Raw genomic sequence first — 22,571 nt, 5'->3', positions numbered from 1 at the left:
AAAGCAACTACGTGGTCAAGAAAATGTGACTCAGAGGTGCCTTTTCCCAGATGTTGAGTTTTCTTTTCAAAGAAATGAATTCTAATCTGTTAGAGTGAAAAGCCTGTTGACTTTCGCTAATCCTCCTGGTGTTAGAGTTCTGAATGATGCATTGATGTTTGATGCCTGCACATTTAAAAAGCTGACAGTCTGACAGCTTGTTCTCCTAAAAGGACCGAGCATATGCAGAAATAATGTCAAAAAGATATTTAACTGGGATGAAAATCAAAATACAGATTTCCTTATGTCTTTCCATAGAGGTGACCTGAGCTAGTGGTAGGACTGAAATCCAGGAGTGATGTTCCGCCACCGTCTGAACTTGGGTGACTGACCCCACCCTGGAGACCAGAGGAATGAAGGAACAGCGTTTTCAAACTTGATATGGAACGCCGTACCTAGGGTGGCACTCAGCCTCGCCCAGCAATTCACCTTCCGCCCTCCACTGACCAGCTCTGTGACCTTAGACGAGACCTTGACCCACTCTCCTCATCCATCAAGTGGGATAGAAAAGAACCACGTGAGGATTAAGTGAAATCATACACACTAGAACTACGTCAACTATGTAAAATAAAGTATAAAGAACTACAGAAATGTAACTTACCATTAATATTGTTAAATTAGGTGCAAGATTATTGGACCAGGAATCATAAGATTTCTAATTCTATGACCTACGTGCTTTTCTGTACGTACATGACACTTGAATTAAAACATTTACTGAAAGAACAGATTTTAAATTCTGTGTGTGCTACAAACTAGTGTAACACTAGTTATATACATAGGGCCACCTTCCTTCTAAGGTGTCTTAGTTTCCTCATCTGTAAAATGAGGGTGCTGAATTATATTATGTTATCTGCACCTATCTAAAATTCTGTGATCTATTTCTCATTCCTCGATGTCTTGATAATATACGATGATAACATATTTTTAAAATGGAGACTTTGAGACGTAGGTGGGGACACATCTCTTTGATGTGAAATGCCTGAGGTCAAAGAACAAAAGAGTCTGCAAGATTCCTGGCTGTTGTGTGACTAGATGATACAGGGAATCCCAAACGACTGATCAGGTCTTATGAGGTAAGCTTTGACTGGGAGACACTCTAGTAGACGAAAGCACTCTGTGAATTTCGGGCATTAAAAAAATATAGCGCTCCAAGGGTAGCCTCTTACATTCACATACAGTATAAGTACTTATGAAAAGTTCAGAATGCAGACTTCATTGTCCCTAAACCTAGGATTGAACTCCAAACTCTGCTAATTATTCAGCTAGCTATGTGGCCCTGGGCAATTTCCTTCTCCTCTCGAAGTCTCAGCCTCTTAAACAGGTATAACAATAAGAGAACCTTTTATCACAGCACAATGCACAGCACGTAAGTGTCAGAGCTTCCTCTTCCTAATCTTCGTAATTGCTCAACATACAAACTGAGCATCTCTGCTCTTCTCAATTCTTTGGTTTATACTGCCGATGACTAGGGAGCATGTCTAACACGTTTGTTAGTACCTAGAATAATACGTGCGCGCACACACACACTTAATAAACAGTTTTGAGGATGGAAGCAGGATTCAAAGAAATATGCTACGAACAGTGGAAGGGACAGCTCTTCATTTCTAAGGAGGATCGAGATGAAACAGTGAAAGAAGGGAAGTTATAGGCTATATTTTAGATAAATCTTTCATATACAAGTATGTTAGATACTGGGACATGTTTTCTTATTTTGTCGTCTTTAAGATATTTTAAATATTACTCAAGTACTTTTATTCTACTTACAGTGAAAATCTGGGAAATGCAGAAAAATATGAAGAAGGAAAAACGCACCCGTAATTATAATGCCCAGAGATGAACAGTTCTGATGGGCAGCCTCAGCACATACAGTTGGAAGTCTCATTTCTCCCCAAGCCATGCATCTCAAGTGGCAAGAACATCAGACTTTCCTTCCCTTCCTCCATCCTTCCATCAATTCAACTCCCACCTTTTCCAGAAAGAATTACAGGTGGCTGTGTGACACTGGCTAAGTCCTTTAAACCAAACCTCAATTATCACATCTATAGAACAAGATACTACATCATCGCTGTTGTTGGAAAGATATCACATAACCTGAATGGTATTCATTGAGCATATACAGTGCTTAGGACTTTCGTACACATCATCTCTGTGAAAATGCTTTGTAACCCTTCCAGCACCATTCAGACTACAGCATTAAGGTATTATAAATTCTTGATTTGTCCTGATGACAATTTCATCTTCTAGAAGCTAGAGGAAGCATAAGGGGAACAACTGGACCTAATTCTAAACAAAAAGAACGAGGGAGAAACCTGGGAGAAAGTGACAGTATTGTATAGGAGTTTTCTTTACAAATTACGAAACAAAAACAATCTACACATTTCCCTGGTAGATCTTTCTAGACCCACTGAACAATATTCCACATTTTTTTCCTCAAAGTCTCAAATTTCCTGGATGGGCTTTGACAGCATTTGCATCTCAAATGTGCTGAGTACCAATTAGAATGAAAAGTAATGGGTCTGCAAAACATGAGTATTCTGAGCTATATCAGAATCTGAACCCGGAGTCCAAATGTGTGAAAAGGCCAATCTGAAATCTCTCTCCTTGCAGACACACCTGTGTGCACATGCGCGTGTGCACACGCCTGCGCCCCACCCCCACCACTTCTGCCGATTCTCAGCAGACCTGACTTCAACCTGGGACGTGTTGTTAAGACCCAGTCATGAAGCTTTGTCTCCGGAGACTTATAATTGAAAAGGGCACAGAGTGCTCGTTACCCTACCCCTGGTGCCAGATTGCGAGGAGTGAACCGGTGAGACAAACGTTAATTACAACTCCTTGGGGCCCGCTCACCTGTTTTGCTGTTTCAGTGAGCGCAGCAGCTTCTGCCTTGCCCAGTTGTTGCACCATCTTGTAAAATAGGCTATCTCTATTTTGCAGCAAAACATACGGCTCATCATATTCTTTCAGCCTTCCTGAATCCAAAACCTGTTAATCAGCAGAAAGAAACCCATTAGCACACAATGTTTTGCAGCAACATATTATAACTGAGACAATATTTCGGAAAGGGGCAGGCGAGGGAGAATAGAGAGAATCTATTTGGGTGGTAGGCCTGGCTGGTGTTTAAATGGTTTGATTACCCTGTTTTCCTAGGCAGACAAAGGCCTAACCCGACCTTTTATTATTATAATGTTATAGGAAAGGAAGAAAATGAAAGTTTTAGACTATGATTATGGGCACTCAGCAGTCCCATGGCATTTTATATGTGCCAAGGGCATTTGGGGTTGTTATCATTAGTTAGTGCTTTTAGCTCTCAAGACTCTGAGCTTTGAGGGCTATTTATACGTACATTCAGAGTTGGGAAATTTCTTGGTTTAAGAAAATCAAACTCAATTTATCTAAAAAGTAGAGTGATGGCGTACAAACCAGACGGCAGTGACCGGACAGCAAATTCATTGCCGAGCTGGTCTGATGGAATCTGAGCAATGTTGGGAAAAGAAGTAAATGCTTCTGGAATCTCCTTAGGGTCCTGGAATATGTCAGCTGGTAAGAGGGGACAAAACTCTTGTCCGTGAGGTTAAGGTGCTCTTAAAGTTGGCTTTGATTGTAGTTTATTATTCTGAGAGTGAAAGGCTGGCTAAGAGAGCTGCTACCTAAGCAGCTTTAGCATAATTGCTCTGCACAGAAGAAATCTCTAGAAATCCGATTTTCTTTTTGGATAAGACTAAAGAAGCAATTGAGAAATCGAGCTCCCAATTCCAGTGATCACGGAACGCAGAGCACACAGGGGCAGCCGGATCTGAATCGCCAAGGATCTGAATATCTGTTTTCACAATTATCTTTCCCTGCTGCTTCTCTTTCTTCAGCTGCCTGCCTTTCAGCCATTTTATTGCTCATTAACATGTCCACTGGAAATTGAAAAGGAGAGGAAGGGCTCTTAACTCTGCATTTCTACTTATTAGTGGCTTTCGTTAATTGTTTCAGAGGGAAGAGAGTCTGAAAGAATTGGCCCAAACGACATATCTAGGAAAACAGTTCTGATGTTAAGTGGTACTTAGTTCTTCATTTAGGCTGTATTTAGAGTAAATTTATCTTAAGAGAATATGCTGAAAGTCTAAGCAGGACACAGGTTGTTTTTTCATATCGAGGTAATGCAGTTAATTCTGTCCCATGGTATCTAATCGGAAGCATTTATTAAGTCTCATAAAGGGCATTTTCCTGTTAATCTTTTGTTTACTACTGTGAATCACTGCTAAGGGCAGCTTTCTCAAAAGAGTTCACGAATAATTGAATCTGTCACATCCACATAATAATTAAAATGTCCTATAATTTGGCATGCCAATTTAGATGCCCCGAATGTGTAATTTTAGTTAAGCATAGCATTATAGGGCATAACCACTCCTCCTGACGTTGAAAAAGAAAAATGCAATTTTAAAATACAGGTCTCTCACATGCTAAAGACTAAGTAAATAAGTGAATCAAATTACTTCATACAATGAAGAACTTTATATTCTGCAAAAGCAACCAGTAAACTTTCAAAAATCATCACTTTGAAGTTGACGGAAAATGAGTTATCTGACTATAAAGACTTTACATAATTTTTAATGGCAGGAAAGTATTACTAGCATTTTGTCCTTGCCCAACTTTCTACTTTATTTATTAGAATTTGAGTAAATAGTAAATCTTTTCATTTTCTCTCATATTGTCTTAAAACACATGAATGCAAGAGATGAGTAGTTCTCAGAATCAACCAGTATCTAAAAAGGCAAAGCCAGAAAAAAAATCAATATTCTCAAAAAGCAATAGGATTAACAACACAAATGACATAAAGATCATTTTGCTCAAAATATTTTGAGCCTTATAAGTATTAGCAGCTTAATGGCTGTGCACTATATTTTACAGGAGGAGTTTTCAATATTTGGGGGGGGCGGTGACAGAACTGTGATAATTTATTAGAAGTTAAATTTTAACTTCTGTAAGATAACACTTTAAAAATGTAAACTAAATACACCTCTTTAACACTCTTTTGATATGCATTAAAACAAAAATACAGTTATCTTAAAATGAACTGCATTAGTATAGCCCCAAAGGGATGAATTCACAAGGTTTGAGAGAGTGGGTGCCCTGGCATATGAATGCAGTGTAACAACGAATATGCCTACTTTAAGATCAATAAAATCACTCCATAACAAGCAGTTTCTCGAATTTGAAAAGGAAAACAAAAGTAGCTATGGGTTGAGCATTCACTGTGCCGCATACTTTAGTCATCACTGTTAATTCTCAAGACAGAGTAGACAAATATAGTACATAATTTCCATCCACCCACCCATCCATTCATCCACCCACCCCCCATCCATTCATCATCCATCCATCTACCCATCCATCCATCCACCCACCCAGTTTTCATCCTTTCACTCATTTATCATTCCTTCTGTCCTCCCACCCATTCAGCCATCAAGTATTAAGTGTGTACCTATTACCAAAGCACTGTTCTAGGAACAAGAGATTCAAAGATGAGCAAGACACACTGTGTCAAGAAGCTCACAGCCAGAGATGAAAACCGAAGTGCAGTTAAGTTAAATAACTTGGCTGAGGCTGCAGAATCAGTAGATGGCAGAGTGGGGATTTGAACCCAGGTCTGAACCTGTATTTTTTTTCTCTCCATCTGAGTTCCCAGAGAAAGACACTGTCAGATCATCTATTATCAGAAGTGAAATAAGGGAGATGGGAATTTTAACCTTCAATTTTGTAAGATACCTTCTCATTGGATAGCATCTTATATAAACTTTGTATAAGTTAACAAAATATGTCTATAAACATACACATTTCCCCTGTCCACTTTCCACTGCAATTTTATAATACTTGGGGATCAAATTATTTACTGTGTGCCTGGTATACACTCACAGAAAGCCAATTTCATTAAACTATCAGGATTTATAAAGAGCAAGTAATACATGGCCAAAGCACATTTGAGGAAAATTTAAGTAAACTTTCATTAATTCCTGAATTTATTCAGCAAACATTTATTGCATACTTAACTGCATTCATGTCATTATGCTAGATGCTGTGGAAGAGGCAAAGATATGTAAGTTACAGCCCCTGCCTTTAGGGAGCCTATATTGAAAAAAAGAGAGAAGAAAATCCTCAAGTGAATATAATGCAAGAAAAAAAGCAAAACAAGAAAGAGGCTAACAGCAGAAAAAATGACTTTTGGCCAGAGGTTCTGAGAACGAGCTTCAAGAAGGAGAGAGAGCAGTGAACTGGGCTTGAAGAATGGATAGACTTGGACATGCAAAAATGGTGGTGGGGTAGGTGGACACGTCATCATTCCAGACACAGGGAACAGCATGGGCCAAGAGGGCTGGAGGTGGGCCTGTCAACTCCTTAAGAGCAAGGTTATGTGGTTTCCATTGTTCACTGTAGCATCTCCAGGCCCTGGTATTGTACATGACAAGAAACAGGCACACAATACATGCTGGTTGAAAGTTAAATATGAAGGAAAGTAAATTCAGGGCATGAGTGGGTGACCGCTCAGTGGTGTAGTGTGGCATGACTACAGGGTGAGATCAAGAGGGGAAAGAGTCTAGCTGGCGGCGGGAAACGCTAAGGCAGTGGGATGCAGGATTATAGAATTAGGGATATAGATTTGGAGGACCACATGCCTCCAGTTGATGGCTATGGGCAAGAGGGGGAGAAAAAGTGAGGGAGAGAGAGATCAGGGTTGAGGACGGAGGCTTGAAACTCATCATGATCAAATATTGGAAAAGAGAAAGAAGAGAAGGGACGGTCAGAGAGGAGGGAGGGCTGAGGGGAGCAAGAGTGCAGTGCCGCCGAGACTAAGGCCAGGAGCTAGAAGAGCTGCGCTGGGATACAGGCTGGAACAAGGCCAGAAAGAGAATTTTACCTGCTTAGCCTCTACATTTACCGGTTTCATCCAAGATTCCAGAACTTTTCCAACAAGTAAACATAAAGCAACTTCAAATTTTCTTTTTGTACAGAAAAACAGGTATAATTTTGAATTTTTATTTTTAACATCCTTTATATCCCTAAGCTGCTCCTGAAATATCCCGCTGCGTCCCAACTCTTCCTGTAACCCAAATTAAACTATAAACTAAACCACACATTCAAGTCAGTGTGATGGCAATCCCTGGGCCCAGGATCTCTCCAGGAACGGCAACCTCAAATCACTTGCAACTCTCTAGTAGGTTAAGTAAAAATACATTATATTGGATGAGTCAGTCAGTTACATAAGCTCAATGAAGATGTGTTTATCGGGCCTGTGCATCAGCAGATATTCCAGGTAGCTGTCCTAGATATAAAAATTAAATGAACCCATTGCAAAATAATTTAATCCATTTTAATTGGCAGGATGCCATCAGTGATAGTGGGGTGGCTACAGGGAGAGGTGAGGGGCAGGGCAGAGGAAAGGCCTGACGACAGGAAGAGATGCCCAGAACGGCTTTCAGCATGGCGACAAGGAATAAAGGGAGATACCACTTGGTGACAAGTCGAGTGGGGAGGGAAGGATCTGAGATTCAGACGTCTGCTTTTGGCTGCCAGGTGACGAAGGGGCACAGGGACAGCTATACCCATCCTCGGAAGTTGGGTCCCTCGTTGGTAAAATGGGTGCCTGTGATTTTCTCTGTGACAAGATACTGTGGCAAGTATTACTCAAAATCCTTCCTTAGGTCTTGAAACGGTAAAGGATTCTTCTCACCCGGGGGAGATAAAGGCTGGGTCACGGTGACCTCCACAGCCGCTCCCCAAAGCTCCTGGGATTGCTTGTGTCCCTCCCCTCATAAAGTGCTTCTTCCCCCAGTTTATGCTTTCTACCTTCAGATTAGTTATCTTTCCCTTTGAAAACGTGAATGAAATCTCTTGGCCTATTTCTAAAGGAGCTTTTCTCTTCTGAAATATTCTAATTGTGGCCATGTAGTCTTATTCAAGAAAAGTTGCATGAAGATGAAAAACAGAATTTCAATAAAACTCGAGTTAGCTTTGAGTTGTTTTGGTGCTTTTCCAGGCGGGTATGTTACAACAGCTTCTAGTTTTGATTTCTCTGGGAAAAAATCTACTGAAAAGGGGTTTGCATGTAGGGAGAAAGGCAAAGATGATACAACCATAAGATTGCCTATAAACAGAAGAGGTGGCATCTGAGTTTAGCCTTGGTTTTAGTTCTCCATAATTCATTCCCAAAGAATTCTCTAACTGCTGACAGTGAAAACGTTGAATACAGGCAACAATATTGTTAGAACAGCTGCAGATTTTCATATTCTCCTTTTGCTCATGCTACCAAGGAGAATGTGGGGGGTGCTGTAAGGACTGGGGTGTGCAGGGATTGGAGGAAAAAGCTGTGCTATTGGCTGAAGAGAAAACAGGTCACGAGTAACCAGCTAATCCTAAAAACTATAAGGAAGAAGCTGTCTTTAATGTAGAGATAGTGGTGAGTATTAGGAGAAAGAGGATTTCTAATTTGTCTGTCTTGCTCCACTGTTTTGTGGCAATTGAGCAAATGAGGAAGATTAAATTAGCTGTCATTATGACTACATCATGTTTAATAAAGTTAAAATTGAGAGAACATCTTTGTAAAATAGAATTCTAAGCCTAACACATTAATGGCGCTTAATGAACCAAAACTGGGTAAATCCCTTTGGAGAGCCAACACATAAACAAAGCTATTAATTAGGTCACAGTTGTTTCCCAACAAGCCTTTTGTCTGATTTACTTACAGTAAACAAAACCATATCCATCCGTCTTTGTGCAGAAGTATTCACCAGTGCAACAAAATGTAATTATTACACCTTAAGCACTTGCAATTACACGACTTTATGATGACAACACTGTTGGTTATGCCCTTCATTAGCATCCGTCACTTCCCCAGCCACTCCCCGAGGCTGGCCGCCTGCCCTCTGGAGCATTAGGCTTTGCAGCTGATTGACTTGTCTTTATGTCCTTAAAGCTTTCAAAATAACAGAACAGACAATCGCTTGCTTTCTGGAAAGGAAATAGATATTTCTAAAGCAAGCAAGAAAAGAAAAATTATTCCAAAAATCAAAGGTTTGAGAAAGAACATTATTTATGGTGTTCTGTCGAATTGAAAGCCAACTGGTAACCAGAAGCTCTAGAATAAAATATAAGCCTTAGACCTGGAGTGGATGGAGTACAGAGCACAAGCACCCAACTCTGAAGCATGTCTCTTGGGTCCCCTGAGGTCTAATCCTGCCATTCCCTACCAAAGGAGTCAGCAACAGAAACCAGCTCTGACCAGGATGTAAACAAGTGGCCAAGTTGACATCTCCTGGTGGGACCTCCCTGTGACATCACTGATGAACTCTTGGTCAGGGAGCCCTAAATAAAAGGTCTCCCAAGACTGGAGTTGGGGGTGGGAAGGGCGGCTCCATGGCGAAATGCAAGGTCCACCACAGACGAGGTCAGCCATCACAGTGGTAACATGCTCTAAAGAGAACTCTCGCGTTTGCCTTCTCCCAACCAACTTCTCCCTCAGTCTTCCCCACTCACCCAGATGCTCAGGCCCCACACCTAGAAACCAGCATCAACTTCCCCTCTTGCCTCTCATATCCTACATTCAATCCACCACACAGCCCTCTTGGCTCTACTTCATTATCGACCCCAAATCCAACCATCTCACCACCTCCTGCGAGCACCTTAGTCTAAGCCACCAACATCTGGTCGAGAAAGAGGGCACAATTCTAAGAGTGAGAGTAAATACTGCATTTGAAGAACCAAAAGATGATCAGGGTAGTTTTAACTATAAAGGAAAGAGGGAGAGCAGAGTGGGACAAGGTTAGAAAGGGAGGGAGGGGCCAGGCTGTAAATTGCTTTGTAAAAACATGTTAAGGATTTGGACAAAGATACTGATCATGAGAGAAAAATGTGAGGTTCTTGAAATTTACCAAGAGATACTGGTAAGCAAACCACTAAACAATTGGACATATTTTGATAATGGCAACAAAGCTGACTGGTTAAGGGGATACAGATGTTCATGTCTGTGGGTTAAGTGCTGATGGATAAGATTTAGGAGGGACCAGCTGACAAGTCTGCCAAATTCTGTCCTTCTTGTTTCCCTGACTATACAATCCCAGGCGACAATATTTCTAAGTATTATATAATAAAAGGAAGCCACTACCATCAATGTTGTACTACCAAAAACCAAAAATAAATCCATATGGTACATTTAGGAGCAAAGATTTTACTTGAATGGGCCCCCAACTGAGCTGCAGATCAAGCCATCTTTCTGCTGCTGCATCGAAAGCCTGAAAGAGTACCTGAAACAGGTACACTTCACAGCATCATTCATTCACTGTGGAAGAAGGATGCTTCTTGGGACAGTATGTGAAAAACAATGCTGAGAGATATGAACAACAAAGTGACAGGTAAAACGTAGAACTTCCAATTACCATTCAAGAACACAAAATGAAGGACTAAGGAGGCTCAATGGTAAACAACGTTTCTGGAAGCTAAAAGTCACTGTCCTGCGATCTTGGAATGTCACATAGTCACTCACAAAGGCCTGCTGGAGTGGCCTGCCTCCTGCTGTGATGTTCTAGTCCAGACGACCAGCTGCACTGCTTAAAGCTTAAAACATGTTTTTGGTTAGGAAGGCCCCACTCCTGTTGTCTACCTCACCAGAGCTCATTCCTCTAGACGTCCGGCTCTGGGGAGTGACAAGGCCAAAGGCACTGCTTCAACGCTGACAGTCTGGTATCTTCTCAATGCCCCCACTGATGATCCCATCTGACAATGAATGTGAAGTAGGGTGGGAGGTAATATTCCAGAAAATGCCCAAGAAGTTAAGAGAGACAGCTGCATTATCACTGGACATGAGGAAGTTTAGATATTAATGACCATTTATTACTGATGTCTAACCTGTTTCGTATGGACCATAAAAATCTAGTTAACTCCATCTGTTGCCTCTCATGCACCATGCAGGTCCTTCTTTATCTACTTCCTTCTTCATCACTAATCAGAGCATCACTGGATACTGTAGTATCTAGTGACAACAGTTAGTGTCCACAAGATGGATGAAAATCTGTCCATTGCCACAGGCTGGGGGTTAGCCTGAAAATAACTTGCATTCTTTGGGCTTTTTTGCAGCCAAAGGTTTTTCCTTTGAGGGATGATTTCCTTTTCATTTTATAAAGCCCCATCCTAAGACTTACTGAAGCTGAGCAAGCAACAGAAGGAAAGGAGAAAGAGAAAGAGAAGAAAAACGGGGTGGGGGGGAGGGAAGAGGGGAGGGAAGGAGGGAGGAAGGAAATAAAGATAAGGAAGGATAGACTGAATTACTAAAGAAGAAAGAGCCAATCAAACCTGGAAGGAAGCTACTAAACACTAAATCCAGAGACCAAAGCTTGGAGCCTGCCCTATGTGCAGTGTCCAGATCTATTGTGAAGAGACTTGCTGGTTATTTACCTGCAGTCTCTCAGCCCAAATCTACCTGTCTTTCTACATTCTCATCCGTGATGCTTGGCTGGGCCACATTTCAGAGGCCCTTTGGCCAGTTGGCTCTTTGTTAGGTTCTGCCAGTAGGGGGCACTAGAAGGAGACTCAAGGTGGGGCACAAAGCAAGCGGTCTACCTGGTTTCTGCTACTTCTGCCATCATCACCCCAGTAGCAGGACCCGGCTCCAGCCTCCATCTTCTACTAGCACACTGAGAACCAGCCTCATTGTGCTCTCGCACAAATATAACCAGCAGCTGGGCAGTGGCCCCTCCTTGGAGGTCTGAGCAATGACTCTTTAGGGCCTCTCTGAGTTCCTAGGTCTGGAGATCTGTCCTAGGGCATGGTGGCTGCTTCCTAAAATTATTACCTCAGTGTTTCCTTTCACTCTTCCAGCCCTCCAATGCCTATGTAACAAATTTCCTATATTAAATCCTTTCCATTGAAATACTTTATTTTTCCAACTAGGCCCTTTCTCCTCATAGACTCCACTCTGACAGCACATCTTATGAACATCCCAACAGCTGGGAAATTCTGCAACCTTAACCAACAGCCTCCTAGCAGTCTAAATGAAAGGCTAATTTTTTGATTAAGGGAATCCAAAATGCTGACACAACTGTGACACGGCAAAAACGACTATGTTCTACCAGTCTGTAATAAGAAGACATATCTTGGGTTTGAAATATTTTCATAGTTGGCCAACTTAAAGAAAAACGACAATTCTAATAAAATTTTAATATGAAAATGTGAAATTACTGGATATATTATTTAATAGCACATTCTGAATGTGTAGTTCAGTACTTGAGTTGCTGTCAGGAATGAAAGGAAAACTTAGAAAATTAACTTACTGGAGGTTTCTAATAAGTTTAACAAGAAAAGATAAACTGAAAAATTGAACATAAGTGGAAATAACTGGAATTCCAGAGGTGAAAGTCTTACCATAATCTTGTCACTGTCAATAATGGTGTTCAACCTGTGTGCAATGGTTAGCACAGTGCACTGGGCAAATTTCTCACGGATTGTTTTTTGTATTAACTCATCAGTTCTGGAATCAAAGAAGTCGAATTAGTTCAGGAAAGACAGACTTAAGACTTTAAAAGATCATATGATAGTTTTATAATGTTTTTAAACATTTTATTTATTTATTTTTTCCCCCCAAAGCCTCAGTAGATAGTTGTATGTCATAGCTGCACATCCTTCCAGTTGCTGTATGTGGGACTCGGCCTCAGGATGGACGGAGAAGTGGTGCCTCGGTGCGCGCCCGGGATCCGAACCCGGGCCACCAGCATCGGAGCACGCGCACTTAACCACCAAGCCACGGGGCCGGCCCTATAATGTTTTTAAAAATCAATATTTTAAGCATGATTTTGTTGTCTAAAAACTAAATATAAAAAGTCTATTTAGAAAAATTATTTTTCACAATACGATGGAAAATACTCTTCCCTCCAAATTGCTTGAAACTATCAGGAGTTAATTTAGGAATCTAGCTCTCTTAGGATGCCTGATAATATCATTAACTCCATATAATATGTTTTAGTTTCTACTTCTGATTTCCAGAATTAAAGCGATTATCAACAGATACCTTTTGGGCAAAGAGAACACTTAGAAAAATTTCTGGGCCGGCCCCATGGCTTAGCGGTTAAGTGCGCACGCTCCGCTACTGGCAGCTCGGGTTCAGATCCCGGGTGTGCACCGACGCACCGCTTGTCCGGCCATGCTGAGGCCGCATCCCACATACAGTAACTAGCAGGATGTGCAACTATGACATACAACTGTCTACTGGGGCTTTGAGGAAAAAAAGGAGGAGGATTGGCAATAGATGTTACCTCAGGGCTGATCTTCCTTACAAAAAAAAAAAAAAAGAAAAATTTCTCAGCATCATTAAATGTTTCCCATTCACCACATTAAAAACTCAGATTCCAGGTTACATGGATCTCAGCTCTGTACCTTGGATCCACATTTGCTGTTGCTTCATCAATTATCAATATCCGATTTTTCCTGAGAATAGCCCTGGCAAGGCAGACCAATTGTCTCTGTCCAACACTGAAGTTCGATCCTGCTTCTGCTAATTCAGTATCCATTTTACCAGGAAGATCTTCGATGGCTTCTTTAAGTTGTACCTGTGGATGTAGAAAGAAAAGTGACATTTTCCTAAAAAAACTACTACTGAAGCAGAGAAGCCTCCTAGAGGCTACAAACATTTGAGTTTGAAGTCCTCAGGACTTCTCATGTATCTTATGTGTACGGCCACGTGATGAGGAGAGTTACTTCCAATTAATGTTCACTGAGAAAGACGGTTGAGTCAACTCAGGACAGAATACTCTGACTTAAGAGCACAAACTTCATGGGAGTCAAGATTCTTCACTGTTGCCATCAGTAGGCACAGTCTGTCCATACTATGCCAGTTTCATTAAGAAATATATACTATGCTAAATAAAATTGTTCTCAAGGCAAAATATAGAAAACTAAAAATGTTTCTCTTAATTTTTAGTTAAAAGGTAACTGCATGAATTTATAGACACAAAAAGCAGAACAGTGGTTGCCCAAGGGCTGGAGGGTTAATTGTAAATGGACATGAGGGAATTTTGGGGATGAAAGTGATCTTCTAAAACTGGATTGTCATGATGACTGTATAACTATAAATTTACCAAAATCACTGAATCACACTTATAATGGGGGAATTTTCTAGTATGTAAATTATACTTCAAGAAAGCTGGTAAAAAGAAATCATCTTAGTGTCCCCCATCCTTGTCATACAACTTCCATCAGGAACCCTTTTCCAGGGATTAGTTAAGAAGTCTCTCAAAAAATGAAGCTACTTCTCCCAACGTAGTCTGAACAGAAAAGTTAAAAAGATCTTTATGGTTGAGTCAAGTTGCCCAAAGTACATTTTGCATAGGAGCTAGTACACTAAAGGGAAAATCTTTTAAAGAATTACTGGAGGAGGTATGTTTCTCTAAAGATACAATCTGATCAGCACTTTACCATCTTGAAAGGTTTTTAAGGTTTAAAAAAAATACAAATTCACACCTTTGCAAATTGCACCTCATATGTTAGTAAACTTACTGCCTATTTTGGGAATGGTTCTTTCCCAAATTTAACCCCATAGTGTTAGACTAGTCAAGTGCATTTACTTCAATCTCATCAATGTTTTGCAGTGAATGAAAAACAGGGCACAACATAACATTTTATTTCCCCCAGACTATGGGAATAGATGGTGTTTATATTAATCTATCTTCATAAAATTGTAATTATAAATTTAAAAAACAAACAACTACGAAAGACAATCTAAAACCATAATGGGTAGTAGCTCAGTTCAATAAATACTTGTGTTGGAGGAATTTTATAGAGGAATAACCAAACTCAGGCTGTACTTGAGAGTTATAGAAGGACAGAGAGTAAATACACTTCACATTATGAAATCAACAGAGGCCGGCCTGGTGGCTTAGCGGTTAGGTGCGTGCGCTGGGCTACTGGAGGCCTGGGTTCAGATCCCGGGCGCGCACCGACGCACCAGTTGTCTGGCCATATTGAGGCCGCGTCCCACATACAGCAACTAGAAGGATGTGCAACCATGACATACAACTATCTACTGGGGCTTTGGGGGGAAACACGGGGGGGGGGGTGGGGAAGGAGGAGGATTGGCAATAGATGTTAACTCAGGGCCGGTCTTCCTCAGCAAAAAGAGGAGAATTGGCATGGATGTTAGCTCAGGGCTGATCTTCCTCACAGAAAAAATAAAAAAAAGAGATCAACAGATTGATGAGTGATGGCCAAGTAAGCAGGGACAAAGAATTACAACGTCAAATAACAAAACACCAAAAGTAAGTGGACAACGTTTTCAGGGTGTCCTAAATCCTGAAGCACTTCTATGCATGTGATCTTGAATTGTGCTCATGATGGAAGTCTAATCCCAAGAAACAGGAATTCTGAGTTAGGGTTAAATATGGTATTGGTGTTTAGCTTTAGCATGACATACCATACTCTTAATTGTATATCCCAGTATTAAAGCTGTTTTGTTTTTTTTTTTTTTTAAATAGAAGCAACATACCGCTGATTCATTTTCAGAGTTTTATCTACTTGGATCTTTTGACCTTTTACTGATAAACTGCTTCATCTCTAGTCATGACTGATGTTATATTTATAGAGCTGCTTCTGCTTTGCAGGTGCCCCAATTGGCATTAATTTCTAATGCACTTTCTTCAGTTTACAGCTGACTAATTTTCAGTATATGAAAAAATAACCAAGATGAGATGGGCAACATCCATCGGACTGTCTCCCTTCTGAATATCTAACTCACCAAGGGAGAAAGGGGAGGCAAAACTAAGAGAACTTGTGAAAAACACACACACACACACACACACCAAAAGAAAAAACAAAAGCATCTTTGCCTATTAATTGAAGTTCTTAAAGAGGAAAAAATAGTGCCCTCTCACTGACTCTCAAGCCAATCCTATGAGTTCGGGTTTCCATTTCCAGTTTGGTATCATTTATAAACCAGCTGATTAGGGTTTTTAGTCCACCTAAAAACTGGTCTCACTGCTTTATATCTTTTTCAATGAAGGATCTGGCATATTTTCTAAAAATTAGGATACCAAACGTTTCACTGAAAAACATACAAAAGTCATAAAGAAATAATTCCTAGAGAAACACAATGATGGGATGATTTCTCACTCTGAGAGGAATCTTGAAAGCAACAAGGTCAATTCCAGGAGCGATATGCAGAAACCACTGACTTCACTTGGTGAAATAAATTCACATTTATTTCTATTTACAGAAAGTTACAAATGTAGTTTAAATAAAGGTAGATCTTGGTATCGTCTACCACTTCCTCCACCTCATCATTTTTAGAATTGAGAGGCTACTAAATTTTATTTTAATTTTGGCTCCTACAGATGAAATAAGTTATGGCCAAGTTCTAAGACAGTTTTTGATATAGAGCTGCTTCTGCTTTGCAGGTGCCCCAATTAGCATTAATTTCTAATGCACTTTCTTCAGTTTGTCTCTCAATTAACATTTCTTCACTGCCCCTGGAACAATGTATTTCTAGAGTAATTTTACTATCTGAGAATCTGTGGGAAGAGATCTCAAGCTCTAAAACAAATAGAAAAATAATTTACCAGTAATTCCTGTTTTTTTTAAGGTGAGTCACAATTTCGCCATTAAATGTGTCCTATGAGTTCAAGAGCAGTGGATCATCCTACCTTTCTTTATATTTGATGGTTAACTGGTCTCCTACCTCTTCTAAATTTCACTGTGGAAAGACTCACAAACTTAAATGAAATCAGAGGTCGACTGCTTTTCAAGGAAGAGAAGGTAAAGTAATCAGCCTGATTTAGGAAAATAAAGTCCCCACAGTTGCTGGAAAGCAGGGTGGGTGTGTAAGGACTCAGCGTCAACAGGCATTCAGAAACCAGAATTACTGGCAGGAAACTGTTGGGCCTCCCACTTGGCTTGCTCACAGTCAAAGCTCGTCTATAAATTAAAGCTTTCAGAGCTATCCTTGGAAGGATGACACTAAATGACAAACACGCCAATTTAAAACAACAACAACGTGTGGGTTACTGGGATGTGTGCCTTTTTTTTTAAAGAAATAAGCCACACTTCTCTGAAACGAAGAGATCCATCAAACATTCAGCATATGTTTGTTAAGTGCTTACTTTTTAAAAGCAAAAGACGGAGCTAGGTCCTATGAGGGATTACAAGTCTGTCTATGGTTTAAAGTCTAGATACGGTTTCTGCCACCCAGTAGCTTAGAATCAATTTGTTGAACTAGGGTGAATACACAAAATAATCAGTATTAAAATATACAAACCAACAGTACCTTAACAGTCAAAATCCTTTTCATGCGAGGGTGAAGAAATTCAAAGAAGTGGTCCAAAGGGAAGCACTACACAGATAATAAATAGCAAATCCTCTAGAAATCAATGTATTAGTATAAAAACTTACAAAAGCTCCAGGGTTCTGTTACCCGGCATTAAAATGACACGTTTGCCAATAAATAATTATCATTACATTCTAACTGTATAATTTACCTTTATAAACACTTTCTTATAACATTCAAAGCATTTTATAAGTATGATCTCATTTATCTTTCAGTTAATAATGAAAAACTATTATTTAGTTTTGTAATGACTCCATTTAGTGGGTGTTCCCTAAGAACAGAGAAGTAAAATCAATGTTGTAGGGTAACTGGTCACTAGCTGAATCTGAACCCATAAATATAACTTCTAGTTTAGAGTTCTCCTAAGGACAAGTAAAAAATGTATGTAGTTGCTTCAGATTCTAGGAAGAAAGTTAAAATGAAAACATGAGACATTTTATTTCTGGTTTTCATCATCATCAATAGGCACATTTTAAGTATATCCATGTCATCAATGTTCTCCTGGGTGGTGAAAAAAGTCAGTTAAACCACCAAGTTCCCCTTCATTACCTGCAATGCTATAAATGTAGATACACATATACTGATGCTAATAAGTTAAAGATAATTACATTTTATAAATTACCTCTTTTAAGGCATTCCACAGTTCCTCATCTGTATGTTCATTAAAGGGATCCAGATTTTTCCTCATTGTTCCAGTGAATAAAACAGGTTCCTAAATATCCCAAAATAGTGAATGTTATTACTATAGCCTCTTTTAATTTTATTACAATGCTAACTTTCAGAAGAGAATTAAAAAAATAATTCACTATAATTATTAATTAAAAGGCTGCAAATGCCTGTTTACAAACAATTATCTCTATTAATTTTCCATTGTTCAAAGTGCACTCCAAAATATCTTCGGGATCATTGAACATTAACAAAAGAAACTGTTGAAGTGTGTCATCTTAAGAAGAAAGTGAAGAAGAAAAAGGAAGATTTTTTTTTTTTGGGTGAGGAAGATCAGCCCTGAGCTAACCTCCATGCCAATCCTCCTCTTTTTTTTGCTGAGGAAGACCGGCCCTGGGCTAACATCTGTGCCCATCTTCCTCCAGTTTGTATGGGACACCACCACAGCATGGCTCGACCAGCGGTGCATTGGTGTGCGCCCGGGATCCGAACCCGCGAAACCTCGGGCTGCCGAAGCGGAGCACGCGCACTTAACCGCTGCGCCACAGGGCCGGCCCCAGGAAGATTTGATTTTTAAAAATGCCTTCCTGGAAATATCTGCTTACCCAGAAAAACAAGGATATAATTATTTGAGGAACGTTACATCAAGAGAGCTATATGAATTAATTGTCAATCTTGGTGTGATACTAGAAAACACCAATAGCATGACTGGTTGAAGTTTATGCCTCAAAGCAAAACTGTTAAATATTTGAACTGAAAAATAAACTAGGATATATTTTCCATTGGCAAAACAGTCTTCCAGGATTGGGAATCTCTCCACATGTGCGAATGAGACATCCTGTTTTTTTGTCCAAAGAGGATGTAAACTAATGGTGCCAGCGGCACCCCTATTCATGAAGAGATTGCCTCTGATTCTGCATCATCTAATCCCCATGTTATCTGGTATGTATCAGGATTACATGCCTCACAGAACCTCGTTATTAACTGCAAGGGAAGGATAACCTGAAACCCATTGTGACGTGCGTCATAATAAAACTATTTTAATTTAAATACCTCTTCCTATCCATCTGCTTTAAGAGGAGCCATAATTCAATTACTCTTGAAACACATGCCTCTCTCTCGGTTTCAAGAGAGAATCTTGTACATATGCTTATATAGGCCATTTAAGTTTTCTTCTGGAAAGTTCTAATAACCCAGGCCATAAGAATATGGGCAGCAGAGAAAAGCCCAATTGGCTACTTTCACTGGAGGTGGTAGAACAATGAGATGCAGAGAAGTGAGAACAAGAGGAGATTCGACTCTTCCACAAGTGCCTGAGAACTGCTCAAGGGAATCACCAGCCTCAAATCTCACCTGGTCTTAGGGACAGACTGTTCCTCCTCACTTCTAAAAAGCCTGGGAAGAAAGATTAAGAAGGTAGACTTTTCTCTAGTCATGAAGAAGAATGACACTTGAAGAGCTTCCCATACCTTCTTTCCCTATTGTCTCAGCTTAAAGACTGGTGAGGGAGAAATGGATGCAGAAGACAGATGGTGTGCCACTAAAAAACATGTATCCCTAAGCAAGATCCAAAATTAAAAAAACATTTAAAAGGGTGCTTTATTTGCACACAGCTAAGTGGCTGATATGCCTCAAAAGCACTGAAAAATCACTTGGTCATACGATGTTTCAAAATGATTACTGAACTGAACTGAATAATCCCAAGACCTAAATTCCTTAAAACTACTGAATTTAGGATCAAAGACTAAAGAACCATGTAAGCAATGGCAAGAGTTCCTTTTCAGGGGAATAACCATCATTCTACTTCAGATTAAAAAAAAAAGAAGAAGAAAAAGAAAAAATTTATCTTATTCTTTGTAATTATCTAAGATTCTAACAAGCTAGGCGATTTCTCTTCCTTTAATTGTTTGCATGAGGTCTATAGATATGATGTGGTCAGGCGAGGGGAGGCTGGTATCCATTACTCCTCACTCTGACTCTCCTCCCGCCTTCCCTCCAAGGCTGTAAACCATGCGCAGTATTTTACTCTGGGGCTCAAACTGACAGACTCCCTGAGGATTGGTGTTTGAGGAGATAAAGGAGCTGAAAGAGGAGAGGTTCAGGAATCATCTTTGAGTCCACCGGGGGAAGTGAGAGGTTGTCTCTGCTTATATTAATGACAGGACCGTTTCTTTGCCCATCAAGGCTTATATGACCTGAACATTTTTTTCCCTCAGGTTCCTCTCATGGAGCAAATTCACATTGGTTAGAAGCGTAGGGTTTGATAAAGTATCCACCTGGTTTTCAAAGTACAGTCTAGAGAGGTGTTATCTACGCTAATCTACATAAAAATTGCTTTGTTTTTAAAAGATGACCTTTTTTCCTTCCTTAAGCCCTGAAAGGGCTCACAGATTTAGCAAGTTGGGGAATGGTGGCTTTGCTGGTTCAAGAGAACAGAGATACACATTCGAAGTTCAATCACCTATTTCATAATCAGGGTCTCTTCTCTTTAGGAAACTTCTTGAAGTGGATGAATCCCTCCAAAGACTGAGGGACTAAAGTGGATTCTTTGCAGAAAGAGGAGTTGTTTACTTCTGAGCCCCCGAGCAACTCCTGCACCTGCTTTAAGCTGAGCGTTAAACAGAGGCCTCAGACACCCTGAAGGGGGTTCTGCTAATTATCACCAAATCACTGCGGACTGTCATCAACAGAAAAAAAAAGAAGTTTAAGCATTTCCTACGGCAATAAGCGTCCCCATTTAAATCTATACTGCCAATCTAAAAGGACATATTGGGCCATTACTCATGTTTACATAAGCAGTATTAGAAAGAAGAAAATAGTTTAGTAAATACAAATATTTCTCTGTTATGACATGCCAACTATATATTCCCAAATGAGTAAAATTTCAGTCTAAATTTGTTGAATGAAAAGAATGATTTATTAAAACATTAACTGACTGAAGCTATATTTTTCTTTAAAACCAGCAGGCAATTTGTTAATAATGTCTGTTTTAACGTGCCAATGTGTTTGATGCATGGTGTGCATTTTAGTTTCTACTCATTCTACTTTCATCCACTTGCCAAATAAAAAACCAGTATATTATCTACAAAAGGTAATAAAAATGCTCACAGTAGACACATACCGAAAGAGCAGATAAGGGTCAAATTAATTATCAATTGTGATAGATATTATTATTTAAAGTACCCACCTCTAAGCAATGAAGTTAATAAACTAATCTTACAAATAAGTGTCGTAAAAATGTTTGCAGGCAGAATATTTTGGTGTAGAGATTTATGGTAGCGCATACAACCTTCATGTAAATATACACTAAATTTATTAGCCTAAGTATATTTTTTCTTACGGTACACAATTAAACCCTATTTAATAAGAGTTAGCTGGACTGGCACAGTCAGAAAAACAAATGTTCTTGTTCAATGTAATATTTTAAATGAAGCATTAGTTTCAAACCTGTTTTTCATCACGGTTTAAAGTTTATACATTTTTTTTTTATCCTTTGTGCCATATTCAGTAGTAATTATTCCTTTGTTACTAACATAACACAAGTTCATATTAGGTGTGTGACCCAAAAAGGGCCAGTCTGAATCAAAGCATTTAGTGTAGTAAATTGATAATCCCTCAACACAACGGCAAGACTGAAAACCACCGTCCTACTAGACCTTGTGTATACGCTGCTGGAAGACAAGCGTCTCATTATCCTAAGAAGAAACCCTACCCACTAACCTTCAGATACTCAACACGACCCAGGACGGAGACAAATACCATACAAGTGGTTACAAACGAGCCAGATAAAACAGACTTGACTTTATCCTCATCATTTCAGTCCCAAACCAGGAAACTGCCCTCTCGCACATACACCCTCCAGAGTAGCTGCTGCTCTGCTTCCTCGAGCCCTAAGAGCTACATTTTCATTTCTAACCTCAGAACTTTTATTAAGGGCAGCTCATCTCCCTTTTTCAAGGAGGGAATCACCTGAAGTCACTTTAAACCCTGGTTTTCCTTTTTTTTTTCCACCTAATCCTGTAGCCTCTGAATGAACCGATCATCATCAATATTCAGAAGAAAAGAACATTGTTCGCCAACAAAGGAAAAAGAATTTAAGTCGTGTAAAGTCCTCTTTCGATACAAAAAGGTCAGGAGAGCCGGGGAGTGGTCCCACCAGCTCTAATGAAGACTTCAGTGTCAGAAACAAAGGGCCAGTCGCATTAGGCTAGAATCCAGTTGTATTTCTTTACTAGTAACAGCATACCCACCTCTTCTCTCTTTGAGTTTTGTTCTCAACAAGAAAAAAAGGGAAAGAAAACCAGGTAATCAAGAAGTCTTAAAGAGATAGCTCTAGTTAATCTTTTTCAACCTCCTGAAGAAAACCCAGGGGATGGAAACACCAAAAGAGCAGAGTGCATTGTTTAAAAAATACCAAGGTTTTGCTTTGATTTAAAAAAATCTCTTAAACATAAAAAGCGAATCTGTTTAATCATGATAAAGATGACAGCTGTTGATCTGTGCCAGCCCTTGGAGTGCTATCATA

The 22,571-nt window shown here is 39.8% G+C and overlaps 1 protein-coding gene across 6 annotated transcripts in view; it reads right to left on the bottom strand.

Annotated features, from left to right (window-relative positions):
* Positions 1-22,571, bottom strand: part of ABCC4 (ATP binding cassette subfamily C member 4 (PEL blood group)) — a 274,730-nt gene that overhangs the window by 26,652 nt on the left and 225,507 nt on the right. For all 6 annotated transcript variants that reach the window (XM_087435920.1, XM_087435918.1, XM_087435921.1 and 3 more), the window contains 4 exons: positions 18,003-18,092; positions 13,444-13,616; positions 12,436-12,541; positions 2,890-3,024 (listed from right to left, as the gene is read on the bottom strand). In XM_087435920.1, the coding sequence (XP_087292046.1) occupies positions 2,890-3,024; positions 12,436-12,541; positions 13,444-13,616; positions 18,003-18,092 (504 nt within the window). The remainder of the gene's footprint in view (positions 1-2,889; positions 3,025-12,435; positions 12,542-13,443; positions 13,617-18,002; positions 18,093-22,571) is intronic.

The sequence above is a fragment of the Ceratotherium simum genome, chromosome 10, assembly GCF_057802395.1.
Source record: "Ceratotherium simum simum isolate JZ-2026a chromosome 10, ASM5780239v1, whole genome shotgun sequence".
NCBI classification, from domain to species: domain Eukaryota; kingdom Metazoa; phylum Chordata; class Mammalia; order Perissodactyla; family Rhinocerotidae; genus Ceratotherium; species Ceratotherium simum.
The sequence above is the reverse complement of the archived record's forward strand: the minus strand, read 5'-3'. Positions and strand labels throughout refer to the sequence as shown.